Source organism: Triticum aestivum, chromosome 2B (genome assembly GCF_018294505.1).
Source record: "Triticum aestivum cultivar Chinese Spring chromosome 2B, IWGSC CS RefSeq v2.1, whole genome shotgun sequence".
NCBI classification, from domain to species: Eukaryota; Viridiplantae; Streptophyta; class Magnoliopsida; order Poales; family Poaceae; genus Triticum; species Triticum aestivum.
This window is the reverse complement of record NC_057798.1, coordinates 790,716,870-790,743,408: the sequence shown is the minus strand read 5'-3', so window position 1 is coordinate 790,743,408 and position 26,539 is coordinate 790,716,870. Positions and strand designations below refer to the sequence as shown.

Genomic DNA, 26,539 nt, shown 5'->3' with positions numbered 1-26,539 from the left:
CCCTAATAGTGATGAGTATTAGGGGTACGAAAGAGGGGCAGACCTAACTACAACACAGGTGTAACACTCGGCGTTTACGTGTTCAGACCCCTCTCGGAGGAAGTAAAATCCCCATGCCTCATGTCCTGAGGCTTGTTTTCTTTGGGGGATATGATTCAGAGAGTACTTAACCCTTGCTCTGGAGGAGGAGTGCGGCTTATATAGAGTGTGCCGCAGACTCCCTCACTCCCACGTTGCCAGGGTGATTAATGCCCATAAGTACAATAGTTACACGTGTAAATAGTCACAACTACGGTAGTTACAGCTAACGGTATCCATGACTCTACTTAAAGCTCGACTTAACACTACTCGACCGTTGCAGCTCCCAAGTCATCCTCCCACCTTCCTTGTCTGAGTGGTGGTGGTCTTGCCGACTGGAGAGTAGTCGTTTGAGTGCTGTCGTTGCGTCCAAGTGGACTTTTTGTGGTGTGCATCAGAATGCGCTTATGGTCCCAAGACCCACCATTGATGGTGTTGGGCCCTAGGTGGACCCTAGATGATGGGCCCTTGATCCTACCTGTAGTAGGTGACCTCATCACCAGTTGCCCGCATTCATGCCATTGTAGATCGCCTCGCTCAACATTGAAGACGGCTCAGGGCGGACGCGACCTCTCACTGCCTCTGTCATTGAAGCGGCGAGCCGGCCGAGGGCGCCGCCCGTGACCTTCTCCGGTGTGCGTGTCTGTTCAATGCCGGAGACGCGTGAGTGGACGGGACGGGGCGGATATCTACCGCGTCCATTCAATGTCATTGTCCATCCGTCTGCCACCATTAAGCAAGCTCGCCGGCCAAGAAACCCACTCCGGTGTTGCGCATTGACGCACCCGGATGCCTCGCCTCACCAGAATCCGCTATATAAAGGCGGGCACACCCGGCTAAACTCCACACGGCAACACAAACTGCTCCCCATCCTCGTCTCTTGCACTGCATCCACCATGACTGCAGGCGGCAAAGCTCTGTGGGAGAGCCTTTCCACAGAGATGAAGCACGAGTTGGCCGCCAATACTACCGCCCAGCGGAGCTGCCTTGCCAGGCGGATCGAGGCCGGCCTATCGGCCAGCTCGCATGAGGTCTCTAATGACGAGGATGACACGAGAATGGAGACGGGCTCCGACGACTCCGCCCTGGATCCCGGGCCTCCTGTGCATGCTGGCTTCACCATGGAGCCGGCGCAGATGTAGTTCAACGCCACCATGGAGGAGGTGCATCCTGCATCGACGCCTTTGTCGGCGTTCCAGCAGGAGCAGGAGGAACAACGGTACAGCATGTTCCTCTTGGAGCAGCACCGGCTAGAGGAGGGTCAGATCTACGGTGAGTGCATGAGCGAGGAGGTCATGGCGGCCATGGACACAGTGAACCAAAATTTTGTCGCGGAGTAGCGTGCCATCTACGATGTCGTCTGCGCTCAAGCCGTCGCTCGTCAGGAAGCGGCAACCGCGGGGGTGCAGCTACAGGCGATCACGAAGGAGAACATAGCCAGTTGCGTCTCCTATGCGCCGCCGACGAACCATCAGTCGGCCCGGTAGGACGACAATAGCCAAGGTGCCACAATTTCCCTTGTGGACCACACGTTCACCAGTGACGGACAAGGCGCGGACTCCTCCGAGGATGATTAGACCACGGGAGGCGGCGGTGCCTTGTGTCCCATGTGGGTCGGTCCGTCTCTCGCGTTCTACTCTTCCTCGCCGGAGACCGGACCTTCGCTTCATTGGTCTTTATCACCGGTGCTCATGGAGAAGGTGAAAGGAGGACGACACGAAATTGGATGCTGGGCGCCGTCGCCGTAGGATAGATTTAGGGTCGGGTCTTTTTTTATTCTAAATGTTTGAAATATAGTTAAATCCGCCATGTTTATATGAAATCCATCATGTTGTACAAAACTGACCGTGTTTGCATGAATTTCATCCGATTTGTTGAAAAATAGTTTGAAATGTATGCGAATAGGGTTGAATGTCGACCTCCCGCATCCATGACCATGGACGGTCCCCTGTCCGCGGACAGATGCAGGAGGTTTTTTGCGGGTTACCGTTGGAGATGCCTAACTACTCTAGTTAGTTTTTAGAATTGTGAGCTCTTAGAATTTGTAATTTTTTAGATCCATGTTTTAGGTTTGTATATGAAGGGACGAACACCATACAGAAAATGAAGAAAAACGAAGGGGCGAACGAATGCACCCGCGTCGAACAAAGGGAAGGAGCGAGCACGCTAGCTGGACCGACCCACACGAGGCTGTTGTAAGCACCAGCAAAGCGAACGGGACCCTAAGGCACCAAAGAGGATGTCTTGTTACTGGCGGTATTATTGCCCAGGGGTGCCTTTCTTCTCTAGCTGTCGGCCCAAGTAGGCTGGCCCGAGGCCGTTTTCCATATATTCATATTTCTTGTATCAGTTTATTTAGAACAAACCACGTAATTCCATCACGAAGAAGGATAAGAAGGATGGGTGCGGCAATATACACTACTTTGAAGACAAACTTCATCGATATTTTATTTTCACATTATAATTTTCTAGCAGTTTATTGTAAAAATGGACGGGCGCGGCAACGTGCGCCTTCGACGATCCAGTTGTTGATAAGGTGTTCTCCAAGTCGTCGAAAGGGACAAGTTACCTCATGTATTTGTCCACATATAAAAATTATGAATTTTATAGATAAATAAATCACATCCATGTGTTCGTGTCGATATTTCTTTAAGTTTTAGGCACTTCAAATTTATTTTTGAATTTTCAAAATATGAGTTTAGTTTCACTGGAGCCTAGGTCGAAAAGGCATTTTCGTGCAGTTTGCACCGCCCACACAATAGGAAAAAAAGAAGCAAAGAGCCTCTTCTACCAGCCGCCGGCGCAGTGTGAGGACTGAGGAGTGGTCTCTCCCCATCCATCCAGGATCCAGCCGCCGGCGCCGGCCACACTCATCCAATCAACCACCGAATCCAATGCATCCACCATCCAATCAACCACCGAATCCAAGCTGACTACCGATTTCCGCGGCACACCGGAGGAGAATCTCGGGGGAGTCGGATCCGTTGACCTGCCTGCGCGGCGGAGGAGGCGCTCCCCGTCCCTTCCAGATCGACGGCCACGGGCGGGTGGTGGGCGAGCGGAGCACCGGAGGAGCCGCGACCTCGAACAGGAGCCGCCGCCTCGGGCGCATTGATTCGAGCTAGGGTTTCAGTCAATCGGCCGGGACCATGGAGTCGCCGCCGCCCAAGCGCAACGTCGGCCACGGCGGCGAGGACGGAATCAGCGCGCTCCCTGACCACCTCCTCCTTGACATCCTCGAGCGCCTCCACCTGCGCGAGGCGGTCCGCGCCGGCGCGCTCTCCACGCGGTGGCGGCACCTCCCCACCCACCTCTCGCGCGTGCACCTCAACGCCGGTCACTTCCGCGGCGCCACATCGCTCCAGGTCATGGACGCGTTCACGGGCGCGGCGCGGGCCTTGCTCACTCGGGTGCCTCCCGCGGAGGGCGTGTGCGAGAGTGGTGCCCTCAAGGTCCTCGTCCTCACCTTCTACACGTCTTCCCCTCACCTGACCTCCATAGGCCGCCTCATCGAGGGCATCGTCAGCTTGGGCCAGACCCAATGCCTTGAGTTTTGCATATCCCCGCCGGGCACTGACCCGCTGGGCATCAACATTGAGATTGGGCAGGAGTTCATGGCCTTCTCCCGTGCCTACCCAGTTGCCTTCTCGTGGCTTACGACGCTTATGCTCGAATATCATGCTTTTGGACATTCCGACATCACTGACCTCATTAGCACTTGCGGTAGGCTCAGGCACCTCAGCTTGAGATTCTGCAGACTGCTTGATCTGCACTCCACGCTCAAGATTGATGTGCCGTGCTCTGAGCTCCAGGAGCTCGAGTTCGTCGGCCTTTTGTGCACACGGATCGAGCTCGTCTCTGTCCCGAAGCTTAGACAAGTGGAGTGCAAATGTTGGCTCTTCAATAACCCTCCAGTGCGCTTTGGCTACGTTCCTGAGCTTCGCGGTTTAGTACTCGCTTCTAAAGCCAAGGCATGGCAAGAGCCATTCGCGCTGAGCGAATGCCTGTCAACGAGTGCTGGTGCCAGGAACCTGTCAACACTGACTCTCTGTTTTGGGTACCAAATGGTAAACTTAATTTCTGCGCACCACTTAAATATAAATCTTCTGCATCTTCATACCACGTGTTCTTCTCTACCAGTTTCAGTTGTGCATGTATGTTCTTGCTGCAGATTTGGATTCAGCCAGAACCTCCGAAGCAGCGCATTGCTATATTCAGAAACCTGACCTCTGTGCGTCTTTTCGGTATCTTCGGTGAGTGTGATCTGAGCTGGACTCTGTTTATCCTTGAAGCTGCACCTGCCCTACATGATTTGGCAGTAAGTGTTACTTAACCTTCTTTCTAATTTAGTCCACATCTTAGCATGTGCATGACTCATTCTACATTTTTATGATGATATGTTTTTCGGATATTCAGCATTTAAAATGTACCAACAAGTTAATCTAATTTCCAACCACTCATCAACTTGTCACAAATACTATAAGTAGTGCATACGAGCCGCATTGTAATTTTGCAGCGAGACAATGTCCATGCAAGGCCAAAAAAAAAAGTTGGATCGTATCTCATGTTAGAGTAATCCAAAAATTTGTCATATGTTTTTCTTGAAAAGGAGAGTCTAGCCTCTGCATCGAGTGATGCACATCGCCGTCTTATGTTTCATATTACAAAGAATCTTGGTTAAAAGAAATAAGAGGATAATATGGTTGTAATTACAATGGAATCTCAGAAGCATATTCATGTGCCATACTTATGATTTAATTCATGCAAATTCCTTGAAAAGTATATAGGGGTGTCAAAAATGCTCTTATATTATGGGACGGAGGGAGTATTTAATTACAATTGTTGTCACCTTGTCCTTAGGGTTGGTGGCAGTTTAATTAACATGTGTTATTTACTTTCTATATCATTGCTTGAAGTTGTCTCGACATTCATGTGTCAAGACGCCCGAGGACAGTGCCGAGAAGACCACCATCATGTGGGAGCCATCCAAGGATTTAAAGCACCTGAACTTGAAGGTGCTGCAGATCTTCGGGTGCGAGGATGAAGACAAGGTGACAAACTATACAAGGCTTGTCATGGAACGAGCTGTGGGGCTTTTGATAATCCAGTTGTATGGTGAAAGCCCATGCACGCACTGCGATGCCGACAACCTTGAAAGATCCAAGGCGGAAAAAGCTAGCAGGCATCGGATTAAGGAGCAACTCACACATGGATCATCCTCATCCGTGGAGATAATTATCTGTTGACGGATATGGTCAGGGAGTGCAGTGGTCTCATAATGCTCGCAGGCTTGCAGCAGCTTGAGCAATGACGTTGGGTCGGTTGTAATTCTAATTTCGAGTTATTGGTAACCTGAGAATACTTTTGCAGTGTGGACCTCGCAATACTAATTTCTGGTTATTGGTAGCCTGGGAATACTTGATCGCACTCTAGCTAAATTAAAATGTGTGTACTCGAATCTGGATGCATGTTTTTCTTTTTCAGTTTACCGAGTAATTGCAGGCCTACCTTCTGCTGATTTTTTACCTGCCATTTTTGGGACCTTTGCTTCCTGATGAAGTTGTCTAGTCAATACACAAGCATCAGACTGAAGTAATGGAAGCAGAGGTTGACTGTAGAGAAAATTCCTGTACACCTTTTTGCTATGTGTTGAGAAATTCCATACTCATGGAGACGGTCAAAGGTACGTATGTTGTTTTGTTTGGTTTCTCGAGGCGTTCTCTGTGTTTCTTGAGGTTTGGCATGCCAGTAATCTACAGTTTAATTATATTCCGTCATATTTGTTACCTGGTCTACCAATGTCGATGATAAATTTCAGACGATAACCCAACCCAAAAAAACAGCAGGGATATCTTAGCCTTTTGCTTTAGCCGCACTTAGAAAGTGTTCAAAGGTAACATTCCACAAATATTTCAGCACCCGGAGTTGCCAATCGACCTCCGTTATTATGTTGTATCCATACTGAAGAGCTTGTTGCCTCAAGGAGCCAACACCTCATCTGATCCTACATCAACAATGCCAAGTTCTGGACAAGGTTGGACTTGCACTATAGACTTGTAATGCTTCAGCAAATGTGAATGTCTCCTTCAGGAGAAGGTTTCAATCTTCTTCCATTTTCCAAAGAATTCAAACCTGGCGCACCTGCACACGGATTCAAAAATGCCAGCCTGGTTCGCTCCAATTACGCATCACTAACCACAATATGACCCACGAGAGGACCATCATGAAGTCTTTATTTTCTGTATCTGCAGCTCAAATAAGAAGTGGACAAATAAGTATCCGTTAGGTCGGAGTATAAGAACGTAATGTGAATCGAATAGTTATTCAGTAGGCGAGCGAGGCACTTCAGCATCATTGTTCCTACTTTTGTTGCACATAAGTTTCAAGAAACTCTATCCAATGAAGACTACATGAGGTAGCCAAACAAAAATACAGAAATCTCCAAAGCATGGAAAATCAGCAATTTGCTATCACCTTCAGAATCACCAAACAGATCCTCCAGCTCCAAAACAGAACAGAGTAAGAAAGTCATGTATCACACCTTCCTCCAAGACCTTCCAACATGATGTTATCCGTGTTGCTGCTGCAGCTGGAGGAGTGTGAATTATGGTAGCATGGTTGCCGAGGTCGTCGAAATCATGGTCAACAGTTTGATCCTGGTTGCTCTTGCCGCTTTCGAATCCTGGATGACCCTCAGCAATCTGTGCCTAGTCGGTTTGTCCTGGATGATGAATAGTGTGTCTGTAGAGTTCTCGGCAAGCAGTTCTGGAGTGAAGTACATTAAGTAGCACACAATTTGAAAAAAATGTACTAGTAATCGATGAAAAACTCAAATGAAATATGCTCTGCTGTCTGCTTCATCCTTTGCGACAAGCACAATGTTTGCTGAATTCAGCCGGTGACAGTTGGGCCATCGGCCTCATTCGTGCAATCTGAAGATCACTGTAAAGATGGAAGCTTCCTGGTTCTCTCACCCCACATGAACCAAATAGCAAAACATACATGACACGGGTACTACTACATGGAAGTTATAAGCCCCATCTGGGTACCAACAGGGTGTTGCAACAGTTGCTTTTAAGGTTGGAAACACCATTGGTTATTCCCCCCTTTCACTTGGTCACAAGTTCACAACCCAAACAGAGTTGATAACACAAGGCGGAGCAGGAAACAAGTCGGACACACTACCCTGTCTCGACCTTCTAAAAGAAAAACAACCAGCCTTCTCGTCGATTTTTATAAAAGAAACTGCCAATTTTACAATTAAACAATTAACGTAATAGAAACGGAAGCTGAAAACAAAAGCAACACCAGACTTGGGGCTACATAACCCCAGTCCCACCCAGCCTGCACTAGAGTTTAGAGTTTCACACATCCCACATTTCAAGCACTACCAAAAGGTAGCAGCATAAACTACAGCTCAACAGTTCTCAACACCCTGTCTCGACCTACTGGGCAAAATAACTTATGGCATTTGAAAAGTTCACAACAAAGCTCTCTTATTAGAAGTTGAACATAGTACCAACACGTGCGGATATATTACTGATTGAACTCGACGATAGCGAAGCCATCTTCAGAGAACTTTCCTTCGCTTGTGGAACACTGAAACCTCACCGCCTGTCGCCAGTAGTAGTATCCTCCGTTTCTGTGATAGCACAGCAAAATGGAGCAGTACATTAGATGCCTGTTCCAGGCCATGTTTTTCAATCCCCATATCGCTGTGTGTTTCAAAAATACTCCAACATACTGGTCCAAGACCAAATAACAACAGCAACCACTTTGAGGTCAAGATGAAGTCCAGCTTCCAAATAATGAGCGCTCCGTATTTACACGAAACACATTGTTGCTTACAACTAATTCCAACGAATCAGCATGCCAAGATAGAACACAGCAACCAAATCAAAATTACTAAGCAGAAGGATGTGAGAAATAAAGAGCAGGTAAGTACTCACACTGGCTTCAGTCAATCATAGTCAGAGTGGGCGAGTGTAGACACCAATGGCATCAAGATACCACCCTGAACGCCCAAAGAAGCCAACGATGCTGCTATTGCTCGCTGCTGCCATGCTAAACGGAATCCCATCTCCTTTTCCAAAAGGTCCATAGGTGTGAGCACTCGTGACCAATGTAAGGGACGTTATAACATTGGTTAATGCACCGTAAGAACCCACCGTTCCAGAGACTTCTTTGAGAAACTCTGAAGGCTCAAGATGGATCAACAGGAAAATAGTTAATGGGTTAACAAACAAGGTAGCAATTTATAAGGAGATTACCAATGGGCTACAGGAGTAGGGCATTTTGGAGACCGAGCTCCATGGAGGCCTTAATTTTGAAAAGTTCAAAATTCAAACTTTTCAGTTTCAAAAAATTCTGAAAAAAATACACATGTATACAAGGATGTAATGTGTATGTGTGTAAAATGTCAGTATGAAGTACCTTGAATTGCAAGCTGCACAAAAAAAAAATCATGGACTTTGATGATGAACAGTACATGTGCTAAAAAGCCCCGGAATTTTTTTTTGTGTAGCTCTAATTTTACCGTATTCCGACCTAAAAATTTACACATGTATATTATGTCTCTAGGTAAATGTGTATGTTTTTCAGAATTTGTTTTAACTGAAAACTTTGAATTTTGAAGTTTCTAAATGAAGGCCTCCATGGAGCTCGGTCTCCGTTTGGCATTTTCGTGGGCTACAGGGACTACTTGTAACAAAGAAACAAAAAGACACATATGAGATTAAGTCTAAGATTCACACTCACGACATCGTTGTTCTCGCCAGGATGGCTGCCCCATGGACCTGCGGTATGATGCTTCCCATCATGGTCTCTGTATGAAAATGCAAGTGATTCTACCAAAGAGCCGCTGTAAATTGTCACGCTTTCTAGACGCTGGGGTACCACCTTGATGTCACAGGCCCTTCCCCCTCCTTCACCACATGGCCCAATCCTGGCAAGTCCAGCCTGACCAACAAACCAACAATCAACAAGATTAGTAGAAACAATACAATAATGAGTGGAAAAAATAAATGAACTGATGGAATCAAGAGTAAATTATACATCCTCTATCCTCATTGTTTCCAGCTCATGGATCTGCTCCACTTGATCACATCGCATGTCTTCTGTAAAATGTCTGCTCACATGAAAGGTGGGATGATTGGCATTCAAGTACGTTGCATCCTCCGCTGCCTGCACCTCTGAAGTTGTTGCACAGCGACAGTCTAGTTCAATGTCCAAAGCTTGAAGGGAGGTAAGATTCTCCAAGCCGAAGTTGAAATCAACATAAACATCCTTTGTCTCCGCAACATCAAAAGTAAGAGAAAGCCTCTGCAGCCCCTTCATAGCTCCTGGTCTGAACACCAGGCCCATTGCACGACTCATGAACCTGAAGTTTACAAGGCAACAGAATGCTATCGCATGACCGCCAGTTCTCTCTGTGATCTCCAACCTTTCCTTTGTTGGGGCTTCTATCACTTGCAAATAAAGAGAAGAAAGGGCAGGCAAGCACCCGAGACTCAAGATATCCTCCTGTAGCAGTATCTTCACCACAATGGATAGGTTGGAGAGGTGTGAAAGCGATGAGTTGATCCACTTTGGTAGTGTGGAGAATGGGCTAAACGCCAACCAGTGTACAAATGCAGTGAGGGATGCATTTTCTTCATTCTGGCGAGCACATATGGTAAATCTTCGGAGGTGCGAAGGAGCCCAGTCGACCCGCAACATGAAATCCAGTGAATAATCTGGAGCGAAGATATAAAGAGCTTCAAGTTGCTTCAGATTGCACAAACACTGGAGCAAACGCTCCTCACACCTTTTGTCCCATTTACGGAGTGAAATCTCTAGCACCCTCACTTGCCTGAGATGAACCACAGTGGATGGCAATTCTTTTATCCTGGCTTCCTTGAGGTCAAGTGTCTGCAAAAACTGTAGATTTCCAATTTCTTCTGGAAGCTTAGTGCAAACATCATAGTAATAATGGTATACCTGGCTTAGCCTCAGATACCTCAAGTGAACCAAATTTTCCACACCTCTGATGTTACGTCTGGTGCATTGCTCTAGTTCCAAGACACGTAGAACTGGAAAGATGGAGAGGGGTGGCATTGAATTAGCACGCGAGGATACGAAAAGTGTCCTCACATGAGGCAACCTCTTGGTAGCCTGAGGTATGCCATGCTCTCCCTTGCTGTTTCGGAGAGATAGCCGATATATGCTGTCCGGCTGAGGTGGAAAAGGCTGCTGTCCATTCAATATGGTGACGAAGTCTTCTTCAGCTGACAAGAAAGTAATAAATTCAAGTACCAAATCATGTACCTTACAAGCTTGCGCCCTCCCAAAGACGTCAACATCAGTTGGCTGGATCATACTCCTATTAATAAGCTCGTTAAAGTACTTGTCTCCTAACTCATACAGGTTATCATCTTGTCTTCCACGAACTAAATCTTCGGCTATCCATCTCCGTATCAAGTCATCTCTCCCAATTATTTGGTCCTCTGGAAATATGCTTAGGTACAGAAGACAAGCTCTTAGCTGTAAAGGCATATCACGGTAGCTAAGAGATAATATCAACCTCATGTCCTTCACACCATGATTATTCTCGAGTCCAGTACTAATTGAGTTGTACACACTACACCACTGATCCTTAGTTTGTGATGGTTTGTTTGCAAGTAAACTAGCTATGGCAATGATACCTAATGGCCAGCCTCCGCACTTCTCTAATATTTTCTGTGATACAACCTTTAATTCGGCAGGGCATCCGTAGTTACCGAATATTTTGTAATAGAACAGTTGTTCAGAGTGACAGTCTGAAAGAGGCTGCAGTTCATGAACGATACCATCAACTTTGTCAGAAGAGCAACATGACCTAGCAACATCAACATTGCGAGTCGTCATGATTACTTTACTGCCAAGTTTGTTTTCAGCCAGAACACACTTGATAATTTTCCATGGTTTTTCATCCCATATATCATCAATGAGAATCAAGTACCTGCAGTTTTGAAAGAGCGTTATAAACTGGTGAAGTTAACTGCTAGCTACAATCAAGTTGAGACGAGCAATGGAGAACCAACGGACTATCAAACAAATTTTTTGTGAATTTATCAAACAATTAACAGGGAGCTAGGAATAGAATAGTTATAAGGCAATGATGCAACACCAAATGATGCAACAAGCTTGAATAGTATGTGAAGGCTCTCTCTATAAAGCATGTATTCTATTGAAAGCAGGAAATGAAATATTCAAAAAAGGGCTTAAGGGCATATACAAGGGCACTCATCTAATTTCAATCCTCATTTGTCAGCGGACAAAGTCGCGAACATCCTCATTTGTCAAAATGTGGTCTCCAGCGGTCTCCCCCATTTCACCGGAAAAATTGTCTGAGGCATTTCATCAAACAGGTAGTGTGCACCGCAGAATGCACTGCCGAGCTCCAATGGGATGGCCAGCAGTTCCCCACGCGTGCAGGCCACTGCAAACGCACGCACACCCTGCCCGGCCGGAGCACGCGCGCACGATGCACAGGAGCACGCACGCAGCGGCCGGGATGTTGTTCGGTCGCGCCCAGCCAAGCCCAGCCCGGAGGTGCCCGCCGTGTTCCGGCGAACTGGTCATGTGGGCGAAGGAGTGCTTCTTCCGATGGAGCGAGATGCGAGATGCGAGAGAGGAAAAAACAGTGAAAGCCTTTTTTTTTTAGGGTCAGTGAAAGCCTGTTTGGTAACCAACTTGGCAGGGGAATGAGAGCTTGCACAAGAGAGATTGTCGACGGATCAGGGATGGAAAATAGATTTCGAAAATTAGTGTGGGATGAAGCTCTGTCCTATTCTCTACCTCTAATTACCATGAAACAAACACGTCGAGGCATTTTTTCTAGATGAAAAAAGTGAGGCTAGAAGGGGTTTCTTTTACCTAAATGATAAGTGCCACATGTGTACCACGAAGCAGTCCGGACCTGGTGTTTTCTACAACTAAAGTTGTCATCCAAAAAAAAACTAAAACTTGCCATCAGAATGAAAGTTGTCATCCGCACATCACTAAATTTGCCATAAAAAATATTCAAAGTTAACATGTGTTCCTATCACATGTGTAGCACTTATCAGGGTCTTTTGGGGTGTGAGGCTGGGAGATGGGGGGTTGGACAAAGGTGGACAACGAGCCAGCCCAGGCATGACCTGCACGTAAACGGGTCTGAAATGGCGAGAGCTCCTATTGGGCGCTTTAAGCGCCGCTCAGACAAACCGGCGCCCGCTACAGTCTCTAGTGGGCCGGCCCATGAAAGGAATAGGCAGCGAAAAGTCTAGCGAAAAAACCCAGCAAAAATTTGGTAGTACAGGGATTCTAACTAGCGCCGCAGTATTGGAAGATTGGCGTAGCTAACCACCACACCTTCGTAATGCCAGTGGTTAGTACCAACGCACACTTTTTAAGAAACATCGTAAGCGCGCTATTTATCTATTACGTACTACACACTAGCACCCAGATTTTTGAATTATTTTGGAGAATTTTTTTTCTATAAAAAAGTTCATCAATTTTTGAAACAAGTTCACGAATTTTGGAAAAAGTTCATCAATTTTGAAAAATAGCTGATCGAATTTAAAAAAACATCAAATTTGAAAAAAGTTCATCGAATTAGAAAAAAAAGTTCACACAAGTTTGAAAAAAGTTCAATAAATTTGAGAAAAGTTCATCAAATTTGAAAACAAATTCACCGATTTGAAAAAGTTCATCGGTTTTGAAAAAAGTTCATCGAATTAGAAAAAAAAGTTCACACAAGTTTGAAAAAATTCAAAAAATTTGAGAAAAGTTCATCAAATTTGAAAACAAATTCACCGATTTGAAAAAGTTCATCGGTTTTGAAAAAAGTTCATCGAATTAGAAAAAAAAGTTCACACAAGTTTGAAAAAAGTTCAATAAATTTAAGAAAAGTTCATCAAATTTGAAAACAAATTCACCGATTTGAAAAAGTTCATTAAATTTGAAAAAAGTTCATTGGTTTTGAAAAAAGTTCACCGAATTAGAAAAAAAGTTCACCGAGTTTGAAAGTTTTTCAATAAATTTAAAAAAGTTCATCAAATTGGAGAAAAAGATCACCGATTTGAAAAAGTTCATCAAACTAAAAAAAATCAACCAAATTCGAAGAAAATACTCAAACTGGAAAATTCATCAATTTGGAAAAAGTTGCGCATTTAAGAAAAGGAAGAAAGGGAAAAGTAAAGTAAAATAACAAGAAAAAGGAAATAGTTCCGTCAAGTCCAAGAGAATAAAACGTAGAAAGGAATAATGTTGCCACATTCTATTGACGTGGCCTAGTGGTTACATTGGTGTGCTTTGACTCAAGAAGTCTCAAGTTCGAGACCACGGGGGTGCCTTTTTTCTGACATTTAACAAAAAAAGAAAAAAAAAACTAAATGGGCCAGCCCAGCACGGACGGGGGAGGGGTGCGCCCTGTAACATTTATGCCTGTAATGGGCGCCAAATAGGAACCAGCTGAAATGGTATGGCATCCCTATGTATCGCGTAGGTGGATTTTGTCAACCAAACGTGAGCACCTCCGGTTGTTGCTAGGAGAATTCGGGTGGCCCAAGTACCACAGGATCCCTCTTTCGGTTTTCGTAAGGTTCTCAAATTCAAAATTTCTTCATCAAATACAAAAAATGTTCATCAAAATTTAAAACAGTTCATCATATATTAAAAAAATGTTTATGAATTTCAAAACAATTCATAAAATTTGAAATTTCTTCACCAAATTTTTAAAATTTTATCAAATAAAAAATTCATCAAAATATTAAAAAATATCATTTTTAAAAGTACACAAACATTTTTTGTATCGGTAAACATATTCTTCAAATTCATAATTTTTGTATGAATTCACAATCATTTATCCCAAATTAAGTAACATTTTAAAGAATTTGGAATATTTTTTTCAAATTTATGAACATTTTTAAATTTGTGAATATTTTAAAATTTTGGGGTTTTAAAAACATGAATATTTTTTGAAATCCTAAATTTTATTCAAAGAAGAAGAAACTAAAAATAAGCGAAAAAAAGAAGAAGAAAAAAGGAGTGCCCTACCTCGCGCATGTGTTGACTCAAAAGGAGCACGGGGGAGCTTGGGGGGGGGGAGGGGGTGCGTTTTATCGCTTCTTATCTCGTTGGTTGATAAATAGGTGATCCCCGGGGAATGGACATGACACATCTTCTATATCTAATTAGCTAGACCCCATTAATATATTTCTCTCATCATGCAAGCATGACACCTCATTAAGCAACATGCATTAGAAAATGCCCACCTCAACATTCAATGTGTCATATGAAAAGGTCCACTGCAACATGCAAACATGCATGATATATTTAATAGATATTTGACAAAAATATAATAATCAAACACAATAAACCATATATTATTTTTAGTTTTAGCTATCATATTATTTCTTTGAATATTCTTATTCCATAAAACCATATACTTTGCAATATATTGCAAATCTCCCCGCAATAACGTGCGGGTTATCATCTAGTTAACTAAATGGGTTGGCCCACCGCTCGTATGGCATTTAAGGGCCATGGGCCTTTTCTCCATATTCTGGCTAAAAGGGTCAAAACTGGCCAAAATAAAGATCCCCTGCATAAACCGGCAGCACGCCCTGCTCTCCTCCCCACCCCCTCCCCACTGTGGGCTGCTGTGTGTCGCTGGCTGGATGTATGTGAATTTTAAAAAAAAATCATGAATTTGAAAAACACTCATGAAAAATTGAAAACAAACTTCAAAAATTTGAAAATTATTCATGAATTTTAATACATTTCTTGAATTTTAAAAAATCAAGAATTGAAAAATGTTCAGGAATTGAAAAAATTCGTAAATATAAAAAATAATTCGCGAATTCAAATAAATCAAAATTTGAAAAAATATTCATGAATTATAAAAAATGTTCACAAATTGACAAAAATGTACACAAAATTGAAAATTGTTTACAAATTATAAAACATTCATGAACTTGAAAATAAGATTTGCTAAATATTTTTAAAACATTCACAAATTTGAAATGTGTTCTTGAACTAAAAATATTCAAAACTTGAAATTTATTTTATAATTTCGAAAAAGTTTCACAAATTGAAGTTTTTTCAAAAAAATGATTTTTGATGAATTTAAATAATTTGAAAGAAGTTTATGAATTCTAAAAAATGTAACAAATATGATAAGAAGTTTGAAAATGTATAAAACATTCACTATTTCAAATATTATTTTTGTATCTAAATTGACCACAATTTTGAAATTATTTATGATTTTAAAAATTATGTTAAATTAAAAAATAAAAAAGCAGAAAGAAAACCGGTTAAAATAACAAAGAACAATTGAAAACCAGAAAAAACTGACATGGAAGGTTCCTAAAAACCATAGCGAACGCTTTCATGCTTTAGTGGGTTGGCCCACCTTGTTCGCTAGCGCGGACCACAATATAAGCGATAGATATCATTTGTGTCCACCCCCTGGCCTGCGCTTCCCCTATTAAAATGGTTGTGTTGTGCCTAGCAAGCGGGCCTTGCCCAGGTGAACGAGCATGATGCACGGCGTGCCTTGGGCAAGACATGACCCCTTTAGTCCACAATGTCGGACACACATGCTACCGCCTAACCGACCCGCGATACTCGGCCTAGATGGTCAAGTCTGTGTTTGGAGGGGGGGGGCTACGTGTCCATCACATCAGCGCGAACAGTCCAGACACACATTTCTTCCCCTCACACAAGGGCATCTCCAAGGGTAAAACTCAAACCAAAAACCTTAAATGTTTGTCCGCGGATAGCCAGGCGGGCAAGGGTCCTCCAAAACCATCACCTATAAATCTCTTAGTTATAAACCACATGGCAGATGTGGTCATCTACAAATTTATCCCTCAAAACAATCTCTTAGTTGCCCTTGGACGGGGTTATTTGGTTTTTAACCATACCTTGCCACATTTTTCCCGTACCTCATCACAAATTTGATCAAGTTAGTTGAGTGTTTGGTTGTACCCATACCTGACAAGATTCTTTATTTAGAAATAAACCCCACAGTCATATACACAAAAGTGCAGCAAAATTCTTGTAAGCAAATCTAAGGTGTGGCTAATAATTTGAGCACCTAAGAAGGCAAGTTTAATTAAAAGTGTACCAAACTATGGTAAAATTACAATAATGTTAGACCTACAAAGATCTACAAACATATTATTTAACTTTTCAAACTACCCCCTCCCCCCTAAATTCAACTGGGGTGGGCCCCTTCACCCTCCTATTACTAATCACAATTCTCCACATTAGCTTGCCTGTAAAAAATTATTTCTCACAAAATCACAAAAGACAAGCACAGTGCAACATGGTTTAGAAACCACAAACTAATTAAGATCAATAATAATAAGCAAAGATCCACTACATGGGTGGGTTCGTAACCATGTGCACCCATTACTACTCCCCACTAATGCTTTCTAATACAATTCTGAAATAATTCTAGCTTAGGCATAACAAGATTTTTTTTTAACGGAAAGCGGAGTACCTGGCCTATGCATCACATGATGCACACATTATTATTGGCATATACGTAATAAGATAGAGTAATCTTCATATGTACCTCCTTTTCTCAAGAGCATGTCTGATTTTGTCGATGATCTCCTTTTCAGACCACGTTTCAGTGTTTCCATAATGTTTTTGGCTTTCTTGACGACGTACTCTGCAGAGGCTAAAATAATTTTAGGCCTGGGAATTTATTGAACTTGTTGTATGACTTGATATAGCAGGTGTATTTCCAAAATAACTAACAGTAATAAGCATGTAATCGAGGCACCTCTTATTCTTATCATTGTCCTCCTCGTCATCTTTGATTTTGCTGGTGACCTGACGAAGTATGCTGCTGAGGATATTCTTCATGTTAGGCTGAAGAGAAACCGAAACAAAAGCTGTGCATCCGAATTTGCCTTGAAGCTTTTGATACACCGCGTTGGCAAGGGTGGTTTTGCCCATTCCGCCAGGGCCAACGATGGAGACCAACCTGAGCTTCTGCTCCGATGCACCTTCACCTTGGCCTTCCATGGACAGCAACTTGATAATCTCTTCTCTGGAGTGGTCAATGCCAACAAGCTTTGCTTCATCTTCGTACAGTGCTAGCAAGCGGGGGTCGGACGCGGACGGGGCTGCGGCCACTATACTGTCAACTTTGTACGTTGTACCTCTCACGACGCTTGCTCACCTCCTCAACCTCCTTTATGCGCTCGATCTCGGCGGCGATGTCGCCCCGAGCCTTGTACGTCCGTGGCAGCAAGGATTTGGCCCCCACGCAGCAGCACGTCGTGGAGGATCCAGAACCGGACTGGCCGCCAGCAGCAGCATCGACGAGCACCATGAAGGAATCGATGGTGTCCTCGATGTTGTAGGACATCTTTCTCACCTTGGTTGCCCACAGCTTGACCTGCTTGTCAAGCAGATCTGGTGGCACCTCGGCCACCTTCGCAAGGGCAGCTTCCATGCTCTCCAGCTCATCCCGGATGTACTGGACCCCTTCCTTGGCGCCCTTGTGCAACTTGTATTCGTCGGTGAGCATCTTGGCCAGCTTGGGGAGGAGGGCCTCCAGCATCCCCGCGGAGGCACTCACCACCACCTCCATCTCGCCACCAACCTTCTTTCCTCTCCGGTTGGATGTACACTGCCTGTGTTTGTGGTGTCTAATGCTTTGTGCTACAACTGAGCATATGGAGAAGGGATATAAAGGGGAAAGTGGGGCTTAGGGCCCCTCAAACCGCCTGCAACCATTGGGACCGTGCGGTTCGGACGTGTTTGCCATCCAATGCGGTTCTTTGTCGTTTTGCCGACCGGTCCGAACACACTTTTTTCCTCAAAAAATGAGCATATGGATAAGGGATATAAAGGGGAAAGGAGGGTTTCGGGCATCTCGGGCCCCGACCCTAAAACCACCCGCAACCGTTTTCACTGTGCGGTCCGGACGTGTTTTGCCATCCAACATGGACCTGTATCGGTCCGCCGAATGGTCCGGACGCATTTCCCCCTACAAACCAAGACAAATTGGGGGGAGGGCTTTGCGAGCGTCAGGACCGCTGCCACGTTCGCGTCTGACTGCCCTGGCCCAATCAAAAACACACCCGCCTCTACCGCGTTTTACATCCAACACCGGCGCCGCTTGCCGCATCGCATTCATGCCGGCCTAGAGCATGCAGCGGCCGACATTGATGCCGAGCGACACGGCCAGACATGAGGGCGTCGCCGATGGACGTGACCTCTCGGGCGTCGCCGCTTCAATGCGAACGCCGCGTCCCGAGAAACCAACTCTGACCGCTGCGTTGCATTGAAGTGGGCCGACCGCGCCCTTCGCATGGCCTGACCGCGGCAATTTAAGCCCTGCGTCAATGATACACATCCCCACTTCGTCCTCTCCAAGCCCCTCCAACTCCAGGGGCGATGCCGAAGTCGTGGTTCTCCGCGCTGGCATGCGGTGGCAGTAATAGTTCATCATCAGGCGGATCTTGGTGTCGCCGCTCTCGCTCTCCAGGCCCCTCGGCATCCACGGCGGCCGGCTCCTCCGGCAAGGAGGAGATCGTCATCTCCTCCAGCAACAAGGAGGACCAGAAGCCGCAGTAGCGGCCACGCCTCCTCACGGAGGCGGCTCTGACGGAAGAATTCGTCCGTCAAATGGAGATCATACCGGAGCGGTTGCTCCGTCAGATGGGCTCAATGCCACCGTCGCCGGTGCGAGTGAAGGAGGAGCCACCGTCCCCGCCATGCTTCTACGTGAAGCGGGGGCTGGCGTCCCCACTCTGGAGGTTCAGGGAGGAACCCGCCCCCTCCCACAACCACGACGCCGTCCATATCAGGCGCCGCATCCAAGTGGAGCAGGTGTCGCCCCCGTCGAGCAACCGTGGCGTCCAGATCGGACGGCGCGTCAAGGACGAGCCTATGTCGCCGCCAACACACATCTGGTATGCCCGGATTGATGGGCCCCTGTCATCGCGCCGCCGCAACCACCACCCCATCAAGGAGGTGCTGCTGCCCGCGATCACGAAGGCGCAGGCCGCATCCTCCACTACCTCGGAGACGGTGGTGTCGGCCATCCCTCGGTCTCGAGGGCCGTCGTCCCTGAGGAGGAGTGCGTGGTGAGGCAGCGGCGCGGTACGACCAGCGTAACGCCGACCGCTGCTTGGCGTTCGCCAAGTTCAATGTGGTGCCGTAATGGCTCCAAAATGACCTGGACCTCACCGCCGCGTGGGCCCTCGACCGCCGCATGGGCCCTCGACTGCTCCATCACCACTACGGAGACGGCGGCTAGGCACCACCACCGCCTTGACGGTGAACTTGCGAGGATCAGCGAGGAGCAGTCACTTAGCGACTGCTCGGCCAATGCTGGCAGGAGCACGGCCGCCACCAGGGCTCTGCCTGCACCGGCGGCATTGGCCTCGGCGGCCCTTCGCACCGCACAACAGGAGGTGGAGCGGCTCCTCCCGAGCAGCAGTCAACCGCGGCCCTGTGGCGCCCTTCCGGCGCTGGACGAACCACGATGACGGTACGAACGACGATTGTGGTGCGACAGGGCAGCGCGGCCACGCGTACGAGGTGGTCGTCGTCTGGTATAGGGTTTATGTTTTTTCTTCCTTTTCTTATTTTGTTAAAAGCTCAAAATATTGATCTTTTATGTAAATTATGTCCGAACTTTTATGAATTTAGTAGGGTTTGATGAATTTCGTCTGGTTTGTTAAAATCTGAGTTGAAACGTATGTGAATAGTGTTGGATGGCTAGCTCCTGCATCCATGTCAATGGACTGATCCATCCTTTTTATGAACAGATGCGAGAGTGAATTTGCAGGTTAGCGTTGGAGATGGCCTTAGTTTGCTACATTATACTAGCAAAATTCAGACATCATCAAACAGTACTACACTATGCTTGCAAAATTCAGACATCATCAAACAGTACTCCTACTATGCAAGACTACGGGTCAGTGTGATGAGCTGGGGCCTGGGATGGGAGTAATAACAGAGTAGAGTAGTTTATCTGTCTATTTCATACTAGAAGTTTTATTATGACACTGACTTCATAGACTGAATCACCATTTGCTGTGAAGAGCGTCATCGATTGGATTGGAGCCACCATGATTGAGTTCGCCAAGCAGCGGTGGCGTACAAGAGGGAGGGTAGGGGCTATTTTGATCGTGACTATATTTTCCTTGTGTTCTCACATTATTTTTGTCACATTTGTCACATTTACTTAACTTTAGTTGCTTAAATTGTTAGCCACACTTTGGCTTGCCTAAAAGATTTTTGTCACACTTTTTGTGTCTATAACATATGAGGTTTACTGCTCATAAAAAAATATTGCCTTAGATGTGGCTAGAAATAAACACCCACCTAACTTGAACAAACTTGGCTAAAGTCAGGTATGGCAAAGTGTGGTAATATGTGGCTGAAACCAAACAGCCCTTAGGTGTGGAGACAGCTACTTCACTGAATGCTCCATCCGTCCGGTGAAGAGTGTGATTGTGGGCCGAGGTTCGTCACGCATGATGTGGCGCAGCTCGCGTCATATCATCCCTCAAATGTGTAAGCAGCTGCAGCACGTCAGCCGGAGATAAATGGAGTTAAGAACCAGCCGAGTTAACACGGTAGCTTTGTACCTCACACTGCAAAGTATAGCTTTCTAAATGTAAGTCTTTGTAAAGATTCCACTACAAACCGTATATGGATGTATATAGATGCATTTTAAGTTTAGATTCATTCGTTTTGTTTCGTATGTAGTCCATCTAATAAAATCTCTACAAAGACTTATATTTCAGAACGGAGGGAGTAGTACGATGGAGTTGGTGTGAGGAATTGAAGAAGATGCGGTGCAGGTGCATGGTGCTTGACTTGACTTTAGGCACACTGCATTTTAATAGCCCATGTCAGTAAAGACATGTGGGTTTAACTAGTCTAGTTTTCCTTTATTTGCATTTATATTTTTTTCTATTGGAACAATTGTGTGGATGGACGTAGTGGTGGAGCTTGAAAGAAAATGTTGGACGGGCCGGGCCTAAAGAGGAGCTCATTTTTAAAAAAATTCTGAATCATAAGCACATGTTTTAAGATGGAGCGGACGGATATGTATACCTACGTTGCAATTTGCACAAGATCAGTGGGTTAGTTAGAGCAATTCCAACGCAGGGACCCAAATGAACATGGATTTTGTCCCTTTTTTTCGTTTGGGTCGCTCGTCCGCCTAGCGGACATGTGGCGGACACGCGAGGACGGTGGATACACCATATGTAAAGACATGCGGCGGACCCATTTGTCGCCTCTGCGGCTGGTTCCTACGGCCAAAACACGAAAAAAAATCCCTAAATCAGCGCCAAACAAACCGACTGGGAAATTCTCAAAGCAGCAGGGGAAGGGGCCGCCGATGTGCTTCGGACAGCATGCTGTTGCAGAGCCGCCACCGGCGAAGCAAGCGCCCGTGCAGCTCGAGCAGGAAGCAGCGTGGCTAGAGCGGCCGGGCGTGGCCCGGAGCGCGGCCAAAAGCTCAAGAGCGGGCGCAGCCAGGAGCACGGCCGGGCGCTCGAGAGCAGGCGCAGCTAGGCGTGGTCGAGCGCGGCCAGGAGCGCCCAGGAGCGCGGCCGGGCGAGTGCGAGGGAGGCAAGGGGCGAGGGGCAGGCCGGGCCGGTCTAGAGCATGGCCAGAAGCCCGAGAGCGGGCGCGCAGCAGGGCGAGTGCGGGGGAGGCGAGGTGTGGGGGCAGGCCGGGCGCGGCCCAGAGCGGGGCCAAAAGCCCGAGAGCGTGCGCGGACAGGAGCGCCCAGGAGCGCTGCAGGGCGAGCGCGGGGGAGGCGCGGCGTGGGGGCAGAGGTGTTGGGGAATGCGGCAATTTCAAAAAATTTCCTACGATCACGCAAGATCTATATAGGTGATGCATAGCAACGATATGGGAGCGTGTGTCCACGTACCCTCGTAGACCGAAAGCGGAAGCCTTTAGTTAACACGGTTGATGTAGTAGAACTTCGCAATCCAACCGATCAAGTACCGAACGCATGGCACCTCCGCGATCTGCATACGTTCAGCTCGGTGACGTCCCTCAAACTCTAGATCCAGCTGAGGCCGAGGGAGAGTTCCGTCAGTATGACGGCGTGGTGACGGTGATGATGAAGTTACCGGCGCAGGGCTTCGCCTAAGCACTACGACGATATGACCGAGGTGGAAAGCTGTGGAGGGGGGCACCGCACACGGCTAAAGATCAACTTGTGTGTCAATGGAGTGCCCCCATCCCCCGTATATAAAGGAGGAGAGGAGTGGGCCGGCCGGCCACAAGGGGCGCGCCCAAGGGGGGAGTCCTACTCCAAGTAGGAGTAGGTTCCCCCCTTTCCTAGTCCAACTAGGAGGAGAAGGAAGGAGAGGCAGAGGGAGAGGGAAAGAGGGGCCATGCCCCCCTCCCCTTGTCCTATTCGGACTCCCCTTGGGGGGGGGGGGGCGCCACCTCCTGGTGCGGCCCTCTCTCTCCCCTATAGGCCCACTAAGGCCCATTACTTCCCGGGGGGTTCCGGTAACCCTCCGGCACTCCGGTTTTATCCGAAACTATCCGGAACACTTCCGGTGTCCGAACAATATGGTCCAATGTATCAATTCTTATGTCTCGACCATTTTGAGACTCCTCGTCATGTCCGTGATCTTATCCGGGACTCCGAACAACCTTCGGTGCATCAAATCACATAAACTAATAAAACCAATCATCATCGAACGTTAAGCGTGCGGACCCTACGGGTTTGAGAACTATGTAGACATGACCGAGACATGTCTCCGGTCAATAACCAATAACGGAACCAGATGCTCATGTTGGTTCCTACTGTTGGCACGGGAAATCGCCGCGCAACACCAGGATATTTGTCGTGCTTTCGTGACGACGAACGATTGCTTTACGAGCAAAGCAACAAAGATTTCCTCGCTTTCGTGGCGAAGAACCGACCGCTTTTCAGCGCAAAACGGCAAAGATCACCAAACCCTAGGGCTGCTAGGGCTCGATAGGAAGTAACGATGAAAATAGACATACGTGAAAAATAGAGTTTGTATTGATAGATCGATTGTTCTTCTTTTCAATCGGCCACGGCCTTACATATATATGGCACGCTGGACTTGGCGTATAACATTACAACTGAAGCTAAAACCGATCAGGACTAGCCTTTCTTGATTCTGTTACCATGTAGCATACGTCTACAAAAAATATACTTGCCAATCTAAGTACGTAGCAAATCTAGGCCATATCCACGTACATACATTCTTGTATATATGAATAAAGTATTCCAGCCACGTCGCCATCACACTAAATATAGTGGCTAAGCATATGTATAAATACCTTGAGCCCACAAAGAAAATATTTAAATATTTCGGCAACGTCGCAAATCAAACTGGATAATGGCCATCAGGACTAAGCATACTTCTTTATATACGTAGATATATATCACTTGCATGCATCACGCTCATGGTGGTCCAGTATAGCGTATGATTCTTCTTAGGACTTGTATCTTCACCTTCCATGAAATTTCCTGTGGCAATACTTCAACAATGCATTAACCGATCAGCTTGATAAATCATTGACATAATTTGGCTCATCACATACTAAGTAGCCAAATTATACTGTCAACACATGCCCCCTATTTTTGGTACAATTGCATTGACCAAAAATACTATAGGAGTTGCCGTAGGATGAAGTCGATCACTGATCATATCATTACTCAGGGCGATGTCCAACGATACATCGGCCAAATTTTCTTAGGGCGATATCTCAAATAATATATTGCCCAAATTTGCTTAGGGCGATACTTGAAATAACATATCGACCACAACATGTTCAGGCCTCCTGCCACATGCTAGGATAATACTTCTTCAAATTTTCCATTGAGAGCTTTGGAAAACTTCTCTCCCTGCAAAGATTGTATAAAATATGAATTTCCAGGAACAATCTCTATAATTTTATATGGGCCTTCCCAACTCGGCGACCATTTGCCAATTTTTTATCTTTAGTTCCAATAGGTAAAATCATTTTCCATACTAAATCCCCTATTTGAAACGATTTTTCTCTCACCTTTTTATTATAAGCCTTGGCTACTCTTAATTTCTCCTTCTCAATTTCTCGCAAAGCTCTTAATCTCTCTTCTGAAATGTCATCTATATCAAATCATTATAATCTAAAGCTGACAAATCATTTTGTCTGGCCACTCTAAGAGCTTGTAAATTAACCTCTACAGTTAACACCGCCTCCTGACCATATACTAGATCATACGGTGCTACTTGAGTTGCTCCGTGCTTAGATATCCGATGAGCCCATAAAGCTTCCGAAAGTACCTCATGCCATCTTTTCGGATGCTCCTCAATTTTCCTTTTGATAAGCTTAATCAAAGTTTTATTGCTAGATTCGGCCTGTCCGTTAGCTTGAGCATAATAAGGCGACAAATTTAACAATTTAATTCCTAAAGATTCGGCAAATTCATGAAATTGATGAGACATAAAAGAAGCACCTTGATTAGTAGTTAAAGTTTGAGGAATACCGAATCTATGAATAATATGCTCTAAAACAAAACTAATAACCTCTTTGTGAGTCATATTTTTCAAAGGAACTGCTTCAGTTCATTTAGTAAAAGAATCTGTGGCAACTAGGATGAAGCGATGTCTTTTAGAAGACGAATGATGTATTTCACAAATAAAATCTAAGCCCCATCCTCTAAACGGCCATGGCCTAATTATGGGATTTAACATTGACGCGGGCGCTAAATGTACATTACCAAATTTTTGACATGCCTCGCAGCCCTTATAGTACCGAAAACAATCCTCTAGCAAAGTCGGCCAATAAAACCCCGCTCTTTTGATAACCATCGCATTTTGTGAGCCGACTGATGTGTTCCACTGATGTGAGCCGACTGATGCATTCCCATACAGTGCACTTCACCCATAGCTATTCTTTATTGATCAGAATCCAAGCATTTTAAAAATAACCCATCTATTGTTCGGCGATACAACTCGTCACTAAACAAAGTATATTTTAAAGCTTGTCGCCGAATTTTCCTATCTCTTGTTTGACTTGGATCCTTTGAATGATTAACTAGAGGAACTCTCCAATCACTTAGTTCTAAATTACTTGCTAATTCGTGTTGGGGAACGTACTAATTTCAAAAAAATTCCAACGCACACGCAAGATCATGGTGATGCATAGCAACGAGAGGGGAGAGTGTTGTCTACGTACCCTCGTAGACCGAAAGCGGAAGCGTTAGAACAACGCAGTTGATGTAGTCGTACGTCTTCACGGCCCGACCGATCAAGCACGGAAACTACGGCACCTCCGAGTTCTAGCACACGTTCAGCTCGATGACGATCCCCGGACTCCGATCCAACAGAATGTCGGGGAAGAGTTCCGTCAGCACGACGGCGTGGTGACGATCTTGATGTTCTACCGTCGCAGGGCTTCGCCTAAGCACCGCTACAATATTATCGAGGACTTTGGTGGAGGGCGGCACCGCACACGGCTAAGAGATCAAGAGATCAATTGTTGTGTCTATGTGGTGCCCCCTCCCCCGTATATAAAGGAGTGGAGGAGAGGGGGCCGGCCAAGGGGGTGGCGCGCCCTAGGGGGGGAGTCCAACCCCAACCGGGAGTAGGACTCCCCCCTTTCCTATTAGGAGTAGGAGAGGAAAGGAAGAGAGGGGAGGGAAGAAGGAAAGGGGGGCCGGCCCCCTTCCCAATTCGGATTGGGCTTGGGGGGGGCGCCCCCTCCTTTGCTCCTTCTCCCTCCTTTCCACTAAGACCCAATAAGGCCCATATACCTACCGGGGGGTTCTGATAACCTCCCGAAGCTCCGATATAGTCCCAATCTCACTCGGAACCTTTCCGGTGTCCAAATATAGTCGTCCAATATATCGATCTTTATGTCTCGACCATTTTGAGACTCCTCGTCATGTCCGTGATCACATCCGGGACTCCGAACAACCTTCGGTACATCAAAACTCATAATAAAACTATCAATGAAACCTTAAGCGTGCGGACCCTCCGGGTTCGAGAACTATGTAGACATGAACTAGAACTGTTTCCAGTCAATAACCTATAGCGGAACCTGGATGCTCATATTGGCTCCTACATATTCTACGAAGATCTTTATCGGTCAAACCGCATAACAACATACGTTGTTCCCTTTGTCATCGGTATGTTACTTGCCCGAGATTCGATCGTCGGTATCTCAATACCTAGTTCAATCTCGTTACCGGCAAGTCTCTTTACTCGTTATGTAATGCATCATTCCATAACTAACTCATTAGCTACATTGCTTGCAAGGCTTATAGTGATGTGCATTACCGAGAGGGCCCAGAGATACCTCTCCGACAATCGGAGTGACAAATCCTAATCTCGAAATACGTCAACTCAACAAGTACCTTTGGAGACACCTGTAGAGCACCTTTATAATCACCCAGTTACATTGTGATGTTTGGTAGCACACAAAG

General features: G+C 46.0%; 1 protein-coding gene and 1 pseudogene across 1 annotated transcript; one reads left to right on the top strand and one right to left on the bottom strand.

Moving 5' to 3' along the window:
* Window positions 1-2,840: 2,840 nt before the first annotated feature.
* Window positions 2,841-5,596, top strand: LOC123047453 (uncharacterized). Its single transcript, XM_044471009.1, has 3 exons — window positions 2,841-4,145; window positions 4,250-4,396; window positions 4,995-5,596. The coding sequence occupies exons 1-3, from the start codon at window positions 3,228-3,230 to the stop codon at window positions 5,322-5,324; spliced, it is 1,395 nt and encodes a 464-aa protein (XP_044326944.1). The 5' UTR covers window positions 2,841-3,227; the 3' UTR covers window positions 5,325-5,596.
* A 931-nt stretch (window positions 5,597-6,527) lies between these two features.
* On the bottom strand, window positions 6,528-17,745 carry LOC123047452 (disease resistance protein RGA5-like; annotated as a pseudogene).
* Between the last annotated feature and the right edge of the window lie 8,794 nt (window positions 17,746-26,539).

What these genes read in the sequence shown, in the direction of transcription:
- LOC123047453 (XM_044471009.1), top strand. Translation starts at nt 3,228, where the DNA reads ATGGAGTCGCCGCCGCCCAAGCGCAACGTCGGCCACGGCGGCGAGGAC. An exon ending in TCTGTTTTGGGTACCAAATG is followed by an intron (nt 4,146 to 4,249) that starts GTAAACTTAATT and finishes TTCTTGCTGCAG; the next exon opens with ATTTGGATTCAGCCAGAACC. An exon ending in CTGCCCTACATGATTTGGCA is followed by an intron (nt 4,397 to 4,994) that starts GTAAGTGTTACT and finishes CATTGCTTGAAG; the next exon opens with TTGTCTCGACATTCATGTGT.